Genomic DNA, 20,715 nt, shown 5'->3' with positions numbered 1-20,715 from the left:
GGTGCATTCTAAATTGATCACTTTTACAGGTCCCATATCATGCAATTTTAAGATGTTTAAAGGGGATATAGTATATCTATCTACCTATCTATCTACATACATACATACATACATACATACATACATACATACATACATACATATATACATATGTACATACACACAGTATACATAGTATATTAATACATTACTATACTACAGTGTGAGATATCCATAAAACCCTACAGAGCTCTAAAACCACTTATGGGACCCTATCAAGCGAAAATGGGCCAGGAATAGAAGAAAATTGATAGTTTCATTTAAAACTATCCATTTTCAAATGTAATAAATTACATTTGAATGTTTCTCCTCAATGCTGTATTTCTTATTTTATAACCATCTAACACAGTCCATTCATTTACTTCGAAAGCACTATTTAAGTGGTTACATGGTTTTCGTGCATACTCATCTTATATCCAATGATATATGACTTATATACAGGTACTACGCAGAAAATTAGAATATCCTGAAAAGGTTGTTGTATTTCTGCAATTCAACTTAAAAGGTGAATTTGACATATTATATAAACGAATAATATGCAAATCAATACATTTCAAGTTTTTATTTCTTTTGATTTTGCTGATCAGGTCTTGCAGCTTAAAAAAAACCTCAAATTCAAAAACTCGAAAAAAATCTTAATCAGCAAAGTTACAACAAGGAACTTCTTGAGATATGTCAACTTGCGTGTAATGGCTCAATAAAATTTGTTGGTTTCATATTTTATGTTAAATTGCCAAAATAAAACAACTTTTACTTGATATTCAAATTTTTCGGGTAGTACCTGTATATGTAGGCAAATAACGTTGCATATTAATCCAAAAATTAAATAAATATTGAAAGGAATGCACAGGCACCTTTGGTTATAGTCAACATATATCTATTTATTATTTAACGTTATCTCACAACAGACAAGAGTCACAGATACGAATATGTGCTGAGCGGCTGCGTGTCCACAACAAAAACATCAGGAGGAACTGGAGGAGGAGGGAACGGAAGGAGAACAAAGATTGAGTTCACAGTTCCGTAGCAAGTCAGAGGAACACTGTCAGGTGGAGGGAGGTGGGGGGGCAGGGTGCAAGATCCACACACAGAAAATTCCTTGTCTTTTGAAAGGCGGCTTTGTCCTTCTGGCCTTGATGCCGTTTACATGAGCCGCAAAGTCAAATGGGCTCAGACTTCTGGTCCTTAATATTGGAGCATCAGTACATTATCTAGGTATTTTATTCTTATTCTTATCATTTTTTGACACAAAAGAATCCCAATGCTGAAAGCGTTATTTCACTATGTCTGTGTCATGGAAATACAACATTATTCATCATTATTTATATGTACGCATGCTTTCGTTGGGAGGCAGGGGCCCTTTAAATTAGACTGGGGTTGCGGAAGTTGTGGCCTGCAAATCGTGCCTGGTCGCCCAGCTGTTCCTCAATCCTGACAGGAGAAGGAGGACGTGGAGGACAAGAAGAGGGAGGAGGACGAGGAGGAGGGGGCGATGTGACCGAGGATGACAGCAAAACAAACAAAGAGGAAAGAGGAGAGAGATGGTTATTGTCATCAGATATTTACGGCCACTTTGTACCAACATGAAATCAGAGCCGTGGGCACACACCTCATGAGCTGATTGTACTTGGCCAGACGCTCTGATCGGCAGGGAGCGCCAGTCTTTATCTGCAGGGATTCATTCATTATGATGACTGATTGGATATGATTGTTGTGACTTTTTGGTTATGTGTAGATTCTTTCTGTTTCGTTGTGTTTTTTGTTTGTTTTTGCTATTTTAATCTGTTATTCATCGTGTGTGTATGTCTTTCGCTCTGATTTTAAAATTGCAGAATTGTTTGTAACAATATGTTCAAAATAACCTAGACTAAAACTAAACAGAACTTAAAATTTTTGCCTGTTGATTAAGAAAAACAAAACAAAACAAAGAGCCTCTAGTGACCCAGAATTGACATTTCACTGACATTTGACTCACCCCGATGTTGATAGAGGCAATGCTGACATTTACTTAACTGGATAAATGGTTTGGGAGGATCATGTATGAAAAGAATTCCACCCATTTCCCCCCAATTGTCACGTTTGCTATTCAGCGCAAGAAAAACATTCCTTCCTATGAGGCATGCGGTGACATTAGTGTCCAGAAGACGTTCCAGTCTACTTTGACTTGGGACAGTGACGTTGACAGTGATGTTTTTCACCAACGACATCCCCTGTAGCCCCCTACGGCAGCAGCAGTTACGTCCACGTGAGCGTGCATGACATAAACAAGACTGGGGACTGGAAAATGTCACCAGAGCCTCCATCGACACAGGGTTGAGGAGGAAATGGTTGATATTTCCGTTTTGCTTGAGCTAATCCTTGAAGGCAGGGATGTCAGATTCATAAGAACTCACCAAACGGGGGGAAAAAAACTTTTCATTTTAGGGACAGAGAAGATGTTCAAGTCATATGAAGGCAGGCAAGTGGTAGGACAAGGTGTGAGTGAGTGTTACCTGTCCAGTGCAGAGACCAACCACCAGGTCGGCGATGAAGGTGTCCTCTGTTTCTCCCGAGCGGTGGCTCACCATCACACCCCAGCCGTTCTCCTGGGCCAGCTTACACCTGAGGGCACAGCCACGGTGGAAGGCCTCTCACATGGATGCACGTACACTGTGCATAATATGTACACGCACACACACGCAGATATCCACTCACGCCTTGATGGCCTCGGTAACAGATCCAATCTGGTTGACTTTTAGCAGGAGGCAGTTGCAGGCCTTGTCCTCCACGGCTTTTTGTATCCTACGAGGGTTGGTCACAGTTAAATCGTCTCCGACCACCTGAGAAGAAAAAAACAAGATGAAGAGAATTCATACCAATACATTTGTTACAGATTCAATTAAAAACAGAAAGAAAATATTCATATTTGTAGATTATTCAAAATAAAGCTGTAGCTGTGCAATTTGTCACCTCACAAACTACAAATGAAAATTAATAGAAAAGCAATTTTTCAAAACTGTAACTAAGCCTAATGTGCAGAGATTTCAAACAAATGAAATTATGTTATTCAATTACTGCCACACACAGCAGTTAAAGTAAACAAACAATAATGTGCAATCCAAAAGTGTTACAGTACACTTCTAAAGCAGCTGGATGATTACAATTTCAACATGAGTAGAATGGTTAAACGATTTCTTACCTGGATATTCACCAAGTCTGTGAACTGTGACCAAGCAGGCCAGTCGTCCTGGTCGAAAGGATCTTCAATGGACACCACTGGAAAGTAAGAATAGGTTCATTTTGTCTTTTTTTCTTGAATAAATTAAAAAATGTTTCCTCTATTTGGACAAGGTTAAAGAAGCTGACTTTTGTCCTTCCCCTAACATGTGTCAGAAGTGACACAGTACATGATGCCTGTTCACATGTTGTTTCTCAGCTGTTTTTTTCCTTGGCGTGTGGCACAAATTTTTATTGTATTACATCATCTCACGTTTTCAATAGGCTTTTTGTGGTAGACGCAGACTTATTCGTTTGTCCGTCAGTAAACAACAAGTCATAGATTTAAGTGTCCCAAGAGAAATGGAGAGCACTTACGATAGTTACTTATGGAATTTTAATCAGATAATAAGTGTGACAGTGAGAATCTGTATTTTCACTGGGTTGAGAATCTGCTGTTTTAACCTAAACAAGGCTTTTCAGACATGTGATATGTTTGGTCTTGCACTAACATGTACCTGGGTAGTTGTTGATGAAGCCCTGGTAGATGCTGGCCAGCTCCTCGGCGCTGATGTTGCGGGCGGCATTGGGCGGGGACTTGAAATCCAAGTCGTACTTGCCCTCAATGAAGAATTCCGACGCAGCCACATCCATCCCAATCACCACTTTGTCGGTGAAGCCGGCTTTTTCTATGGCCGTCTTGATCAGGTCCAGCGCTGTGTCGGTACAGTTGAAGGGCAATTAAAGGACACACAGCAGGAGGTGGAGGAGGTCGTTTTGCTGCGGTTTTCTCTCACCTTCGCTGTTCTCTTGAATGTTGGGTGCAAAGCCTCCCTCGTCTCCGACATTGGTGGCATCCTGGCCGTACTTCTCTTTGATGACCCCCCTCAGTGTCTGGTAGAGCTCCGCCCCCATGCGCAGGGCATCACGGAAAGACTCCGCCCCGACAGGAAGTACCATAAACTCCTGCATTGCCAGCCTGTTTCCAGCGTGGGATCCCCCATTGATGACATTGAAAGCCTGAAAGGAAGGGCACAGGGTGACAGGGATGAGATTGTACTTGGTGTTTAGCAAAGGATGCTGTTACAGCAGGAAGACTCACAGGAACTGGGAGGACCAAGTCTTTGTTTCCGGCCAGATCAGCAATGTGGCGGTACAGGGGGACGCCTTTCTCCGCCGCACCGGCTTTGCATATAGCCAGTGACACTCCGAGAATAGAATTGGCCCCGAACTTAGCTGGGAGAGACACACAGAGGTGGTCACACGCAACAGCAGCGCAAGATGAATGTAGTCTGTGGCCACGGGTGCACAAACAGCCGTGTGACACCGTGATACAACAAGGCTCACATTTGTTTTCGGTGCCGTCCATCTCGATCATCACGTCATCCAGCTTCTCCTGCTCCAGCACGCTGATCCCCTAAACAGAAGGTCACACTGTCCTTCACAAAACAGTCCATTCACACCTGGACTATTGCAGCATCATGTTCTTGTTTTTTTTTTTAATGAACTTCCGCACTCACAGATTTGATGAGGGCCGGTCCGAGGGTTTCATTGATGTGGTTGACGGCTTTGCTGACGCCTTAGAGAGAAGGACAGTAGGCGGGAGTTTGTGACATGAAGGGAAAAGAAGCGAGAACACGAGAGAACCAGGAGATGCATCTGTAATGCCCCACCTTTGCCCTTGTAGCGGGTCTTGTCTCCATCACGGAGCTCCAGAGCCTCGTAGATGCCGGTGGATGCACCACTGGGAACAGCAGCCCGGAACACACCTGGAAAATGGAGGATCGGGCCACAAAGCTGTAAGAGGCCTGATTTATTTGGACAGTCTGACTGTGCACACGCGTAACTACACCCAACCTTTGCTAGTGTGCAGATCTACTTCCACAGTCGGGTTGCCCCTGGAGTCCAGGATCTCCCTGGCAAAAATAGTCACGATGGACATCCTGTCAAATAGAGGAGATGTCATCACATTTCCCTCCATGACAAGCACAATCAATCCGAGTCAAAGACGGGAACAAGGTTTAGGAGATAAATAGAAAAAACAGGAAAGGTTAAAAAAAAAACATATCTAGTCATGGAAAACAGCACTGTTGCTGTGACTTCATCTTACATTAGTCAGAAGGTCTTCACACCCGTCATCCTCACACACTCTCTCTCTCTCCCTCACACACACACACACACACACACACACACACACACACACACACAAATGTAAAAGCCCTGAAAAGACGAGGTGGGGGGTATAAATGAAAGAATGGACGGAGGCCAACTTCCTTTAAATCTCCTCAGTAACGACTGTTGGAAGTGAGGAGTCCCATCATTCCGCTCAAAAAACTGTAAGCTGTCCCTGTGGCGCTCCCTCGTAACATGAATATGAATATCTACATATATACCATAGCATGGAAAGGCACATTATTCGATCCATCACACACACACACACACACACACACACACACACACACAAGCACATCAATGGCAGTGATGCTGCCTCAAGGGATGACTGCTGGGAAGCAAATGCAGGCACACAACCACATACATACAGGATGACGGACACATAAATCAAAAGCAAATAATGCTCACCTATTAATGGATCTATAGTCACCCGGTCCAGAACACAAGCTACTTCAATTTTCTGTGCCGTTTCAGTCAGTGAATATGAACATGGGAGGATGAGAGAGAGATGGAGAGAGACAGTGAGAAAAAAAAATCAGAGCAGGAGGAGAAGATGGTGAGGATGATGATGATGATGATGAAGACAGCATAGGACGGATGGAGGGAGCAAAAGGGGCAGATCAATCTCTCCAAACATTACCTGCAGCGTGTTTCCGAGCCTGCCGGAGAGAGAACGTGAGCAAACCCGCGGACGAATGGGAGTGAGACACAGAGCGACGGAAGAAGGGTGAGAGCATATGACATGCACGCTGGGGGGAGGGGCAGCGTGTGAGTCACTGGAAGATGCAGAGCGGATGGAGGGGATGGAAGACACCGGGGAAAGAGGAGAGGAGAGATAGATGGAGTGCAATAGGAAGGGAATGCATGTGCGCGTATTTTGTTTTAGTTGAGAAGCCAGGGTGAAGAAGTGGAACACCTGCAAGTACAATGGGCTGTTGTGGCCGGACAGCCTTTGAATGAGCAAACACATTGAGCAATTTCAATCTGAATGCCTTCCACATTGCAACGGCCTGCTGAGCGCACGTACGCAGCGCCTGGAACGATTGAATAATTTCCCCGCTAACTGCTACCTAGCATCGTAGCTGGCGCCAATTTTGGGTTTTGCTCTGCCAATAAATGCCATAAATTACAAAATAATAAAAGAGTCCCCTTTGTTTACATCTCCTGGCATGGGAATGAGAAATTACATTAGTCAGTGGTCACCAATAATAATGTATTTTCATTTGGCATAATGTATTTTCAATAGTGTTTGTTTATGAAACACAATAATAATAATAATAATAATAATAATAACAAAGACCTGCTAGCATGAGGCAGCGTTAATACGGTAATACAAACTGCACTTACAGTGGCCCAGAGTGTGTATGAAAACAGGGATTAACAACATTTTCAATTTATTTACTGTATCTGACCCACTGGGTCTTTAAATGAACACCCACGCAACTTTTAATACAGAAACAAGCAGACCACAGTTTTATACACTTGGGTGGGGGGGAAAGAACAAAGCAGCTGCGTCTTGAGCGAGACGACGGGCACAAATTTAGCTGCCTTTCTGCAGCACTTTGGTCGTCTAATGATGGGGATTAAAGGAGACAAGAAGACAGGTAGATGGCTGCCAACAGCAGCGCCGTGGCGCGGTGTTTAAAAATAGCCGTGACCGTGATTTAAGACGCAGCATGCACAGGCAAAAAGGTAGACTGGGAGCCCTGCTGAAGGAGTTCATTGTCTAAAGAGGAAATTGACTCCAGTGATGGGCATGCCGTCAGCGGAGTGATTTAATTGGTCCGGAGCTGTGATGTGATTTTCTCCTGGCACGCCACTTTAAACACCAACCACGCCACCGTCAGAATTTATCTAACAATGTTTAATGAACCTTTATTGAGTTAGATTAGTTAACAGTATACAATTCAATTCACTGACACATCTGTGTCTTCACAAACGAACAAAATGGACTGTACAGTGGATGTACTCTATACTGACGCACTTTAGTGCAGTGGGCAAACACATTGAATTTTAACAATGAGGGTTTTGTTTTGTGTGTGTGTGTGTGTGTGTGTGTGTGTGTGTGCGTGTGTGTGTGTGCGTTTGTCATGTGTAACAGTTGAGAGGGGAAGCTGTAAATGCAACAAGAGAGCGTGTGTGTTAGGGTTTTTTAATGTGTGTGTAGTATTTTATGGAAAGACAGTCCTGTCAAACATTTTTCGATGGGCAGCCGACCTCCGACTCTTGGAGTTGTTCACAGCATCGGGGAAAACCTTTCCTCAACTTCTGCCATCTGATGGGACGCCTGCGGGAACATTCAACCATTAGCAGGTGGGAAACAAAAAAGATTTCTTCGTCATTGATACTAGCTGGAGCTTTGAAGAAAACGTAAAAACAAGACTACTTTTTTTTTCAAGAGATGCCCCAAAATTCACACCAGCACCCAAACATCCTGAAATAAGTTTCCAGGCACAACTGAGTCGTCACGGCTCTCTTACCTCTCACCAGTCGTAGCGAGGGCGGGTTTGGGGCTGACGGTGTCTGGGGGATTCGTGCCGATGGCCTGCCGGAGGTGATGAGGTGGGAGGTGCGGTGATGGCAAGCTGCTGGCCGCCTGCCCGTCGATCCCGGCTGTAGTCCAGCGACCGGGAGTTTGGGGGGTATCTTCCCGCCTCCCTCCTCCATTCCTCATCGAATGCTGCGGCTTCACCTGGTGGTGGGAGCGGTGGGGAGGTCGTGAGTGGAATAATATTCTGTACTACCTTGACTGAGTCAATGTGTCAGCAATGTGCACTGTCCAGATTTATGGGCGCCAAAAAGGTGGTTTGAAATGCACAAATGCAAAGAGTGGCCATATTAAGCCTCATATTCTTACGCCAGCTACGATTTCAGGCCAGTACAAATGTTTACGATAAGCAAATCACGCTATGACATTTACGCCAATTACTTTCTTAATCGAAACGCATTGTTTTGTACTTCCGTGGAGTCACACCACTATCCCCTGCTTCACTTTTTATACTTTCAACTCATCCCAAACGAGACAGTCACTCACCCTCATCGAGGTTGATGTAGTCTTGCCGTTCCTCGCGGTCTCCGGTGCGACGATTCTGGGACCGCTCCATTATGTGTGCGCGAGCGCCAATGTGGTGGCCGATGGCGAGACGTTCAAGGCCGCTCTCGCTGTCCCTGACGGACTGTCGCGTCTCACGGATCTGTCGAAGCAAGCAGGAGCATTAGACCAAAACAACCTCAGTGTGAACTCAAAACTAGAACGTTTGTGTAGCAACTGTGATACTGATAATACAACATCACTGCTTCATTGTCACCACATTTACTGTTGATTTCAACAAACAGCTCAAATTCTCACCCCTCCAGGGCCTGTTCTTGTTTCACTGGTCTGCTGATAAACTTTGGGGACCCCTGCGTCTAAGGAGGAGTAGGAGATGACTGTCGACGAAGAAAATGTCTGACAGTTTGGAGTGTCGGACATTTGTTCCTTAAAGACAAGAAAACAACGACAAATAAAAATTAAAACAAAGCAACAAATCAGGTTTTTATTTAAACAGACCACACAATCAGGTCCAAAGTGAAATGGCGAAATTTAACTCACCACGTTTCCCATTAATTCGCCCATCATGCCAAACATGTCCATGAAACCTCCACCCTGTAGAAATTAAAACAAGGTGAGCATAATTTCAATCAAAAATCCTTACATCTAAAACACTTCTATAATTAATCCCTCTCACCGTATTGTATTACATAACAAAGTGGTGACTATGATGACACTCACCATTCCCATCATGCCAAAGGGAGCCAGAGGTCCCGCCTGGGGGAAAAGACAAACTTTTAATTTCAAATCTGAGATTAAGATATCGACAACAACAAGCAGACGACACACTATCCACAATAAGATCCTAATCTGCGCGGAGCCGTCATAGTTACCTGTCTGCGTGGAGCACGGTGAGGCTGCATTGGGGCGGTGACACCGAAAGGGGCCATGCCGAATGATCCAAACATGGCCCTCATCTGGTGCCTGTGTGCTGCAAATGGATCCCTAGAGGAGGCGACAGTAGACATTAAAACCATTTGCTTTGCCATGATTTGTATTTTGAGTTGTGTGCAGCTGCAGGGAGCGGGAGAAGACATGTTGAAGGAGCAATAATATGAGAGGGCATTAGGCTTTCTTTTTAAATTAAAGTTAAATAAAATCTCATGGAAGTTGGGAGTACAAAATAAAGAGTTCTTCCAGCAAATGTTTGTGAATGATTGTATGCCATTATTAATATTAATGTAGCACATGTGAAATAAAGTAAATATTTTGGGCCACAGCAGCATTTTCGATCTGTGTTAATGATATGCTACTAGCAGGTGTCCTTGGTCAAAGAGTCTGTCAAAGAATAAACAAGTATGTTTTCAATAAGTCTGGTTTAGTTTGAGTGTTCAGACAAAATGGGTACATTTTGTTCCAAAGAAAGAGACGAATATTTTCTCTAGAAAGGGGAGCGTTTTTGTTGTGTTGCTCATTTGGTTCTAGTGTTATGTAAGGAATGTTCTAGGAAAAAAAAAAAACATAACAAGTGCTTTCTAAGACAGGACAGGACAGGACCCACTTATCAATGCCGTGTGACGAGGGATTTTCAAAACACATCGAACGGGGGGGTTTAAAGAGCGATAATTGGATACTGCAGCTGAGGATTGGCTGACCATGTCCTCTGGAGCACCGTAGGGCCCCAGAGCCAGACAGAGAGTAACGTTAGCGCTAGGTAGCCTATCTGCCTTTGTCACTGGGGGAAAATAAATAAATACATGGCTGTGACAATGTGTGAACAATCCACCCTTTGCAGCGAAAACACTCCCCGAAAGGAATGCGTTTTAATGTCAGTACTTACATCATGAAGGGGTCGTCATCATCGTCATGCAGGAATCGAAACATGCTAGGTGTCCTAACTCAGCTGGCCCGTGCTAGCCAGCTAGCGAAATAAAAACAGTAGCGGGTGAAAAAAGGAATGATGGACCTGGGCTCAGGTTCTGGAAATAAAGGCCGTCAACAAGAAGGGTCCCGGAAAAAAGCTAGAACTCGGCCACCATTTGTCAAAGTGACAGATTACTCAGCGTTGAGAGGTGGGGAATTCTCGAAACCAGCAGCAAACATGAAAACGGAAGACTGTTCACTGACAAAGAGAAGCAACACTGCTGTAAAATTTACGTTGTGGACAACAACTGTGACTTCCGGTCCCTTTTCATTTCAAAATAAACGATTTCCTGCATTGGCTATCGACATGAACATTTAAATATTACCTTTGCATTTTTGATGTTTATAATGTTGTTTTGTGCATAACGCTTGATATAGAATTGAATCTAGAGAGTTAGTTCAGTGAACTATAACGTTTCGTTTTTACAAATCCTGTATTTTATGATTCATTTATTGCTCAGACAAATGAGTGGGTGTTGTTTTGGGATACATGCATTTATTTTAAATAAAGGAAAAATAATCAAAATTATAAATGTTTGAAATATATGTTACATTTGCGCGTGTGTGACGTACTATCGCGTTGATTTGCTAGAATGTGCTGTGGATGCTTCTGTCCAGTAGGAGGCAATGTTTCTATTCTGAAGTAATACCTATCTGCTCGCTCGCTCGGTCTGCGCTTGCGCTGAAAGTAACTCGAGCCATAAACCCGGATGTAACCAACGCCTAACCTGTGCGAAGAAAAACGGTGAGTTGAGTTTATAGAAAGGTGTTTAGATTTAACATTTGGCCTTCATCAAGTGTCAAGAAAAATCTAGGATTGTCGCGTTCATTTTAAGAGTTTAATAATATGTGGAAATGGTTATTTAGTTGTTGTTTTTTTTGTGACTGACTCAAACTGTCGTTGTGTGAAAGTTTTCTGCCGGGGCTGAATTACCCGTGGCTAACGTTATAGGGGTTTTAAAGAAGTTGTGACAGTTATCATTGGTTCTTCCTAACAGTTTTCTTGTGTTTGACGTTAAACACACGAAGTGTTCTAGTTTTGGAACGTTATCAAGCAGACCGACTGAAGAAACACGGCGACAGTTGAAAGATTCTGAATTTGTAAATCTCAGCCGCGTTAATAGTCAGTAAACTAACCGTAACATTAGGCACGGTCGACTTTATCATCAATATGTCCTTTTAGGTTGTTCGTAGCGGCAAGAACAACCTAAAATCTTTGTAAATCACTCTTCTGTACCATTTCCTCCGATGAACGACTGTTTCAGCGGAAGTATTGGCCAGTATCCGCTCGTAATTTAGCTTCATATAGCTAACAGGCCGCCTTTCCTTCAACATCTCTGGTATGTCGCCTATGCGGAAGTGATGCACTGTCATCAATAGTCTATGGCATGCATGCACATGTAATAATGAGCACGGCTAGCCTAGAGTGATTTCTTTTCCACAAACACAGTTCCTCTGTCAGTCAGAATCGGATGCGGCTTGAAATGCAGAAGTGCTTTAAGGAAGACTTGCAAACAAACTTCTGAGACGCAGAAGACGGCGACTTCAGTTTTTTTTTTTTTTTTTTTTAATTCTCTAAGCTTGTGTTCACTTCTCAGGATTTATTTATTTTTGCTGCTTAATTGTGGTAGTGTTATTTGTTTGTATATTAAATATTGTAACTGTAAAGAGAGTGTAGAAATGCATCAAATTATTATTATTTTTTTAAAATACTGAAATAATAGTAGCCTGCATTGAAGTACTTTCATTTTTAGAAGCACTGCCTCACTGTTTAAACATTATTCTGAATTTGTTGCCGGCAGAGCTAAAATTAATAACAACGTGATTTTATTTAGCCAAACTGTATGCACCTTGTACCTTGCTATCAACCGCTCAAGCCAGGTCTGGGTTGTGGGAGGCGAAGGCATCCTAACCAACCCTGCCTCGCGAATGACTCAAATTTATCACTATCGCAAAGGGAAAGCCTCGTCACACAGCAAGGGAAACTCATTTTTGTCCGCTTGTATTCGCGACCTTATTATTTCGGTCATGAATCACAAAGCTCATGAGTGTAGGTGAGAGTCGTAAGAAGTAAATTAAGTGGTAAATCGAAAGCATCCCTGTGGGCCGCTGCCCCAATCTGCCTGTCAATCCCCTGCCTGACTGTGTCTAGAAATTCTGTACATGTAAACTATGAACAGAACCTGTGACAAACGGCAGTCTCGATGGAGGTCAACTCCCACTGGAAACAAGTCAGAGCCACTCCCACGCACCCTCCAGCACTCTGAAGAGAGTGAAGAGCTGCTCCAATCTCACCGTCAGGACAACAAAAAAACGCATTGTTGCTCCTCAAGCTAAGATTCAAAGTGCCAAGTTGGTCCTGGAACATGGTGTGAGTTGTGGACACAGTGCACCATGCACAGAACTGAACATCAGTCAGGTTCAGATCGGTCTAGCCATTCCTTCCAATCACACCACATGGGCGTTGAAGTCCCCCAGCTGGACTCTGGACTCCATAATTTTGCGACTATGTTTGGTGCACTAACAGCAGTCAGGACCCGATCTCCTACTCGGAGGCGCAGGGATGCAAACCCTTTGGTCCACCCACGAGAACCACAACAAAGAGCTGCAGGGTTATTAGGAAGCCCACACCCGCCTTCCACCTCTTGACCAAACTGTACGCATGTCTGATTAACTTAAAGCCCACTAGTAGAGGCTGTGCAGTATAAAAAAAACACCAAAGACAACAAGAAAATCTCATTACAAAACTGCAACAGATTAAAAAAAAAAAAAAAAAAAAAAATCCGATGTGGTCCAGACTCTCTGAACACATGAGATTTTTTTCAGTACTGTTTTGATGTCTGTTCTTGAATCTCTCCCTGTAGATGCAGACTATAAAGTGTGTAGTGGTAGGGGACGGTGCAGTGGGAAAGACCTGCCTACTGATCTCCTACACAACCAACAAGTTTCCCTCTGAATATGTGCCAACGGTATGACAAAAATCACTTGTACTGCATTTTCTCCCATCACTAAAACATTTTTAAACTACTATGATGAATTCAAATTGAACATGTGTGTGAAAAATTGCTTGATTGTTGTTTCCCTTTTTTAATAGGTTTTTGACAATTATGCGGTGACGGTGATGATCGGGGGGGAGCCCTACACACTCGGGCTGTTTGACACAGCAGGTATTCTGAATATCTGACATGGTTCCTGTTTGTTTTATGTTTGTGTCACTCTAAATAAAATAGGGATGCTCCAGTCAGGAGGGAAGCAGGTTCAGTCAATTAGAAAATACAGATCTGGACATTTAACAGATACAAGTAAATATCCAAAAACTATTAAGTTCCGGTTTCAAGTACTGAACTAAATAGTTTGTTAATGGCATTATTTCAGTTGTCACAAACATCTTCAAGGTTCAAGGTTTTTTTTTTATTTCCACAGTCTGTGTCACGTTTGCAGCTACCAATGTCTTTTTCTCAGCAATCCATGCCAGCATACAAACGGTGAACCAACACAACCAACTTTAAGTGACACAATAAGTCATTAACTGAATTACAAGAGAGCCTTTGTTATAATGGCCGCGCAACAATACTGGCGCGTTAAACGTTGAAACAGCTTTTAGAAAACTTTAGACTCGGGTCTCCTAGAACACCAGAGCCCAGCTGATCACTGAATATTGGCTGATGGCTGCTTGTGGCTGATCGATTGGAGCCTCCCTACTTTTACAGATTGATTCATGCCATATGTTGTCTTGTGATTGTTGCTTTCAGGTCAGGAGGACTATGACAGGCTGCGTCCTCTCAGCTACCCACAAACAGACGTTTTCCTTGTGTGTTTTTCTGTCGTCTCTCCCTCATCATTTGAAAATGTTAAAGAGAAGGTCAGTGTTTGAGCAATTTTTTTTTCACTGATTTAGTAAAGACCTGAATTTGCCTGTGTTTTCAGTCAGTATTAAAACATTTAGATGTGGTGAGTTTGTTTGTTTTTTTCTAAATGTTTTTGGCCTTTTTTTATTGTATGCCCGTAGTGCAGCTCAGCCGAATTGAAGTGTGAAAGCAGCAACTAGATGTTGAATGTTTCCATTGAATGGGGTGAAGCGCATAAACCGTAATTCTCATAAAATCTCGTTCAGTGAGAGTAATTCTCGTAAAATCTCATCCCGCGACATTTACGAGAATTGCGTTTGCTTTTGTTTGTTTAAATTTTTCACTTGGAGTGAACGGGTCCGCTGACGTGTAAATGCGATATACTTTTTAATCGATACGTCTGAAAAAGCACCTCATGAGAGTGTCAAAACCTTTTAGCGATATTTAAGAGGTGTTTCAAAATTCAGGTGTTTCCATCACCACTTTCTTATTGCGACATTTAGGTTTTACGCAATTCTAGGGGTAATGGAAACGCAGCTAGCGATACCATGAAAGTGACATGAGCTTCTCCCCCTCTAGTGGGTTCCTGAGATTTCACACCATTGCCCTCGCACACCCTTCCTGATCGTCGGCACACAAATGGATCTGCGAGAAGACAGCAACACCATTGAGAAGCTGGCAAAGAACAAGCAGCGCCCTCTATATCCCGACAGCGGAGAGAAGCTGGCCAATGCGCTCAAGGCTGTTAAATATGTCGAGTGCTCCGCTCTGACACAGGTGTGTGCGCCGTTTTAAATCGCTCATCGCGCTGCTGCAGTAAAAGAGCGTTGTTGTACGGGAAGTTGTTGGCAATGGCATTCTAAATTGTTCCATTCCTTTTTTATTTTGTCCCTTCTCACCAGCGGGGGCTGAAGAATGTGTTTGACGAGGCCATCCTTGCGGCCTTGGAGCCTCCTGAGACAAAAGAGAGGCGAAGGTGTGTCCTGCTATAGAGGAACAAGGGCAGTGAGAGATTTGATGGTGTATGAAACAGGTGGGGTGAATCATTGGATTGATCGCTGGCCATTATGAATGAAAGGGCGAAGCGAGCGGGGGGTGGGGAGGCACAGTGCCGCTGAGACTCATCCTCATCATCTCGTGGTGTACTCTGATTGTGCCTTCAAAATAAACTTTGAAAGAAGCTGAGCAAGCAAAAAAAATTTCAGCATGCAGTAAAATGCGGCAAGCGTCATGATTCTCCTTTTTCTGAAAGCTTTTGAAATTGCAGTGTTTTCTCTACTTGGCTCAGGTGGGGCGGGCCTCCCTGCCTGTCACTGTCACTCCATTATAAACAAAAAAAAAACAACAAAAATTATATTCTATTACTTGATAGTAGATGCCTTTAGTCTCCTCTATGCTTTACATTCTGTGGCCTTTTGGGGCTTTTTATGCCCAGTGTAGGGAAATTTAAAAAGAAACGTGTAGCTTTGATTATTATTATTTTTTTATTGTTATTTTCTTTGGTCTGAGGGGCAAAATAATGTTAAGAGGTACTTTAATCACTTTCTTTCCTCGCCCCTTTGAAATCAATACAAGAAGCGCGCAAGATTTTGATCACTCCAAACAATGGTTGACTTCACATGTTTATTCTAAATACAAGACTTCAAAGGGGACATTGCTCTCCAGTTCTCTTCCAAACTGCCCATTTCAACTTCTCATGTCTATCTTGTATTACTTCTGTGACTGGGATTTTTTTTTTTTCTTTTATGCTAGACTACCAACTTTGACTCATTGGTGATTATAACAATTTGAGCTGTAATATTTGAAATAGCTCTTAATCTTGTTAGAGATTGAGATGATAGCCCTTGCAAGTGATATTCTGGGTGTTTGTAATCACAGGATTTTTTTTTTTTTTTTTCTTAAATAAAATGGTTTGATAAGAGAACAGAAAAAGTTGTTACGATTTATGTTTGTGAGGGGGCCCAACATGAGAGACATCTTCCATCTCAAACCCTGTCTCTTGTGAAACCTGCCTGGCTTGCATGTACAACAGCCACTGTCTTTGCTGACGTTGTGTCACTCTTGGTTTTTACGACTTGCAAGTGTTGCTCTTCACACTTTACCTTCAACAGAATGGTGTCAAAAAATATAGAGGTGCAACCATCTTGACTTTTGACCCACACTACAAGCAGCGTTCCTTTACAGGAACTTTGTGCAACACCTTTTTTTTACACTTTGGTCAACAAGATGCTCAAGAAACATTTTCAATAAAACTACTGTTTATTAGATTTTTCTTTTAAATGAACCTAAAAGCAGTGCCTGTGCACAAGAGATGAGGGGCAAAAACACAAGACAGACATATTAATGTAGGGGTTATTCTCACAATTAAAGGTGGCGTCTGAAGGTTGAAGATTTGGATGTGAAAATAAATAAACCGTGAAAGATAAGAAGAGACAAATGCAGTCGGAGACCTGCAGGTTTTTAACAATGGAAGCTGTTGGCACAAAACAAAGTTTTCCTGTGTCCCCAGTTAGTTTTAGTTAGACTCTGCTTTTTAAAAAGTGAGTTCCTTGCGAGATTAACTGCTTTTTATTTATTTATTTATTATTTTATGCATGCAGGTCTTTCCAGCTATCTGATGGAATATGTTTTTGCACTTAAATTCTTATTTCTGCAGTCCTTCAATAGCTTTGGCCTATAAGGTGTTGGAAAATACATAATTAAGACACTTTTTTTTTTCTTGATAAAAAATAATTTGGTGTTAAGTGAAGGAATTTATTGAAAGACTTGTCCTCTGGGTGTCCGGCGCTCCGTTCCTTCCAGTTTGGGCTGCTTTAAACCCTGCAGGTGTGGATGGTGACTGTGTTCTTGCACTGCTGACAGCGGACCGAGCAGCACCAGGAAAACTTGCAGGAGCAGCGCTGCACCACCTCCGCCCGGCCCGCTCTGTATCCCGGCCCGCAGCACACCAGCTCGCAGCCGTCGGGCGCCAGGCGAGAGGTTCCTGGGTGTTGTTTTTTTGGGGGGAGAACAGAGAAACATTTTATGAGCTTTGCTTTCAAAACAGGAAACTCAGCCGTGTGTCTGACGTATGCGCCGGCCTCACCGTTGCATCTTCTACCGGCTGTTCCAGGGATGCCGTTCTCCGGATCCAGATGGCAGAAATCTGGGGAGGGTGCAAGGTAGAGCAAGTCTCTGGCAGCGGGTGGTTTGACCTGTGGGTCCCGGGGTAGCAGGGCCGTCCTGGTTCCAACACGAGTGAGGCGGACCTGAGAGGGACATTGATGTTGAGAGAGTTTGTCTGGGAACTGTGAAAAGCGCCATTTCCTAAACTTAGTTTTACATCCGGGACTCTCTGTTTTAGACCCTTCTGCAAATGAGTAGAAACAAAAAACACTTGGTCGTGGCTTCCTGATGAAACGGATTCTGTTTCAGATATTCTACTTGTTTTGGTAATAGTAGTCTCAAAGGGCAGAACCAATGATGCCCCTTGTGATATCACAAAGGCTTCAGATCCACAATTGCAGTTTCTAACATCTTAGGAGTGTATTAACAGGTAAGTAGACATTTTTTCTTTTGAGAGTTTCCTGTTGGCCGGCGATCGGACTCCTACCTCTGTGGCTCCGTCGAATCGTTCTTTGAGCACGGTGCCGACGCGCCGGAACGGCGGCATCACTTTCCAGCAGGTCCTCAATTCACAAGACCCAGAGACACCGTGACACTTACACTCCAGCTGCATGTTGTGCAGGATAGCCTGGGAGTGCAGCGGACAGCAAGCGTAAGAATGGCCAGTGACACATTTTAAGCCGTCAAACAATGATAATAATAAATCATCTTGCGCCAACCTTTCGCCCAGCCTCGTTGTTGTGGAGGTTCATGATCGGTCGCCCAGCTGACAGGCCCTTGGCCCGTTCTGGTTCGTCCACGAATGTTTGAGAGAAAGCCACGCCATAGGAGAGGTTGTCACTGCATCCTGACCACTGGAAACCTAGAGGGGGAACCAGTGAGTGCTGAGCAGAACTGAGTTGAATGGACAGTGGATGACGTATGTGCCAGCTAATGTTGTGTGTGGTGCTTGTGGTGTTTCGTTTTTTGTTATGAATTTATCAATAAATATCTGCTGTCCTTCACCGGGCGGGAATGAACTTAGAGGGTGAGGGGGGAACGTCCTGCTTTGCTGACTGTTTTAGCTTTGCTTTGCTTCATTTTGCTTTAAGCTACGTTTTAATACTCAAAAAAGATGCATGTAAAATATTCAACGTGATGAAATCGCCCCACTGTTTGTGTTTGAACTGCAATAAATCTACAAAGCAGTTCGTTTTCAGAGCCGTGATTCATCGGCAACCATCGCGTCTGGCAGGTAAGAGTTTTTTTTCCCTTACTTAGCCTCTCTGCGACTATACTATACTAATTCTTGGTCCTTTGGATAGTTAGTTAACAGATGGCAACAGTTCCGCTTCCACTGCTGTGAAATTACTGTATGGGATGTCATTGTCTTTGGTTCAAGCAATGAGCAATGAGATGGGAGACACAACACGGAATGTCCTCACGTACAAAGACAGGAACTTCAAGAAAGACTTTTGTATGATGCCAGCCAGTCAGAGTTCATGTTGGTTCCTTCTGGCTGCATGTGTGGAGCCACTAGACACCTTCATTTTACCATGATGCAGGTGTTTTTTTAAGCGTCACCGTGCAAGATTCTTTTTGGGGATTGTTATTTGTCGCTGTTTTTATTCATTAAAAAAGTCTTCTTTTTTTTTCATACCCTTTCACCAAATGGCCGTGATTGAAGATGATAGACTGTATTAATCCTCAATATGTTATTTCTAGTGTTTGCATGTGTTTGTGTGCAAGTGTGACCCCCACCAGCTGCATATTCATACGTGCTCACCCTCAGGACTGACCCCCCTGACCTTCCTGTCGCAGCCACACCTCTCCAGCTCGCCGCGGGTGCACGCTCTGGTCACGGCCAACGCCACGGCGGCTGAGGACAGAGCGTGCACAAAGGCCGCCTCACGCGTCCCTGCATTGAAATGAAAAAATGTAAAAATTTAGATATGCATGGGTTTCTAGGCACTGGAGATGTCTGTGAAACCTGCTTTCAGACGGGATGATACCTTGGTTCATCACTCTGCCAAAGACATTGATTCCACGCGGGGTGGTGGAGCAGTTCCAGCGGCGATTCCTGAACTGGTGTTGGCACTGAGTCGGCGAGACGGAGACACGAGTGAGATCAAAGATCAGACCTTGACGTCCAAAGGCGGCACGGACGTCCTGCGACCTCTGACCCCACCTCTTCGATGACCATCTCGGCCGCCTTGCGTACGGAATCCATGACCTCCCCTCGTGCCCTGCATACCCCCACCTGCCCCGGGGTCAGGCCCCTCAGCCGTGCACAGGGGGCATCACCGGACACGGCCCTGGAGCGAGGCAGCCTTGCCAGGGAGCTGGGACATCGAGAGAGGTGGAAGTTGAGTGAGGGGGGGCAGGGAAATGATTGGACCAAGCAGAGAGGATGAGTAATTAGGAGAAAGGGGAGCAGCACAAAGGGGGACGAGGAGGTAACAACCTGGCCCTGTTTTTTTTTTTTTTTTGTGAAAGAGGATGGAAACGAGGGGAGGACGAGGAGAAGGCGACGCAGAAAGGCTCCGGAGAGAAAGGAGAGAGAAAAGGTCAGCGGGAGCGAGACAAAGAGAGCGAGGGCAGCGGCTGAAAGAGATTTAGAGACGTGTCAGCGTCTTTTAAAAGTTATAGCAGGACAAACAAACTCGCTCTTTTCTCCCGCCGCCGCTCATGCCCGACTTACAGCCAGTTGGTTGCCATGGTGGGGTGGGCTGCGCATAGCAACAGGAGGAGGAGGAGGAGGAGAGCTGCAGTGAGATTGACAGTGGAGGCAGTTGGCATCAGACTGTCCGTCTGTCCGTCCGTCCGTCTGGTGGGGGTTTGGATGGGGAGAGCCAGCCGCCCGCTTTGGTCTGCCGCCGACCCCAACTTAAGTCTCCGGCCGGGAGTTTGGGGATGATCCCCGCATATCTGTCGAGACCCAAACAGCGTTGGAGCAGTCGGCAAATTTCTTTTTAGGGATTGTTTCAAAGTCGCCGGTGCGTAAAAGTATAACTGATCCTTACCAGACCGAACGGCCTTCGGATTCCACTTTGTCCTTCCTTCCTGCAGTGTCGAGGCGGTCAAGTTGAAAGTTAATCCCCAAAGTTCATCCTTTACGCACAGGAAAATGTGTCCGCGTAATCCAGTTCAATTGACCATTTCGGGGCAGAATTCTAAAGGTTACGGAAAAGATGAGAATCCCGGGAGGCTTGAAGACATTGCGACTAGTCAGCGGAGAGCCTCGTTCCCAGGAGAGCCCAATCCATGCCAGGCTGAAGCCACACGAGTGAGTGAGGGCGTCGGGATGGGAGTGATGGGTTATAAAGGAGGTGGAGGGGAGAGGGGGAGGCCAGGCGTGATGCCGAGAGAGGAGAGGGGGGGCAGGAGGAGGGGAGAGCATCAGGCTGCCGAGTTTTTAATTCC

The 20,715-nt window shown here is 44.2% G+C and overlaps 4 protein-coding genes across 5 annotated transcripts; 1 reads left to right on the top strand and 3 right to left on the bottom strand.

Annotated features, from left to right (window-relative positions):
* Positions 1–894: 894 nt before the first annotated feature.
* LOC142898321 (gamma-enolase-like) lies at positions 895–6,592 on the bottom strand. Of its 2 annotated transcripts, XM_076041213.1 has the most exons (14): positions 6,047–6,591; positions 5,815–5,866; positions 5,092–5,177; positions 4,908–5,003; positions 4,755–4,813; positions 4,582–4,651; positions 4,337–4,470; positions 4,032–4,254; positions 3,753–3,950; positions 3,218–3,294; positions 2,734–2,858; positions 2,532–2,640; positions 1,649–1,707; positions 895–1,470 (listed from the first exon to the last, which is right to left on the bottom strand). In XM_076041213.1, the coding sequence occupies exons 3-14, from the start codon at positions 5,174–5,176 to the stop codon at positions 1,401–1,403; spliced, it is 1,305 nt and encodes a 434-aa protein (XP_075897328.1). In that variant the 5' UTR covers position 5,177; positions 5,815–5,866; positions 6,047–6,591; the 3' UTR covers positions 895–1,400. The 2 variants fall into 2 exon arrangements, with proteins under 2 accessions (XP_075897328.1, XP_075897327.1); XM_076041212.1 differs by lacking the exon at positions 5,815–5,866 and having other exon boundaries at positions 6,047–6,592.
* An 858-nt stretch (positions 6,593–7,450) lies between these two features.
* mlf2 (myeloid leukemia factor 2) lies at positions 7,451–10,589 on the bottom strand. The gene is made up of 8 exons (XM_076041215.1): positions 10,278–10,589; positions 9,331–9,442; positions 9,179–9,214; positions 8,999–9,052; positions 8,756–8,884; positions 8,441–8,600; positions 7,887–8,098; positions 7,451–7,693 (listed from the first exon to the last, which is right to left on the bottom strand). Exons 1-7 carry the CDS (start codon positions 10,319–10,321, stop codon positions 7,890–7,892), a joined length of 744 nt encoding a protein of 247 aa, XP_075897330.1. The 5' UTR covers positions 10,322–10,589; the 3' UTR covers positions 7,451–7,693; positions 7,887–7,889.
* Positions 10,590–10,990: 401 nt separating this feature from the next.
* cdc42l (cell division cycle 42, like) lies at positions 10,991–16,140 on the top strand. The gene is made up of 6 exons (XM_076041216.1): positions 10,991–11,105; positions 13,225–13,329; positions 13,455–13,527; positions 14,113–14,222; positions 14,788–14,985; positions 15,111–16,140. Exons 2-6 carry the CDS (start codon positions 13,225–13,227, stop codon positions 15,198–15,200), a joined length of 576 nt encoding a protein of 191 aa, XP_075897331.1. The 5' UTR covers positions 10,991–11,105; the 3' UTR covers positions 15,201–16,140.
* Positions 15,766–20,179, bottom strand: wnt4b (wingless-type MMTV integration site family, member 4b). Its single transcript, XM_076041214.1, has 8 exons — positions 19,994–20,179; positions 19,481–19,634; positions 19,305–19,389; positions 19,079–19,210; positions 18,033–18,175; positions 17,801–17,941; positions 17,294–17,456; positions 15,766–17,191 (listed from the first exon to the last, which is right to left on the bottom strand). The coding sequence occupies exons 1-8, from the start codon at positions 20,089–20,091 to the stop codon at positions 17,022–17,024; spliced, it is 1,086 nt and encodes a 361-aa protein (XP_075897329.1). The 5' UTR covers positions 20,092–20,179; the 3' UTR covers positions 15,766–17,021.
* Positions 20,180–20,715: the final 536 nt, after the last annotated feature.

This window comes from Nelusetta ayraudi, unplaced genomic scaffold (genome assembly GCF_046127955.1).
Source record: "Nelusetta ayraudi isolate G7.1 ecotype Tasmania unplaced genomic scaffold, CSIRO-AGI_Nayr_v1 ptg000063l, whole genome shotgun sequence".
Taxonomy (NCBI): Eukaryota; Metazoa; Chordata; class Actinopteri; order Tetraodontiformes; family Monacanthidae; genus Nelusetta; species Nelusetta ayraudi.
Note: the sequence above shows the minus strand (reverse complement) of the source record. Positions and strands in the feature narration are given on the sequence as shown.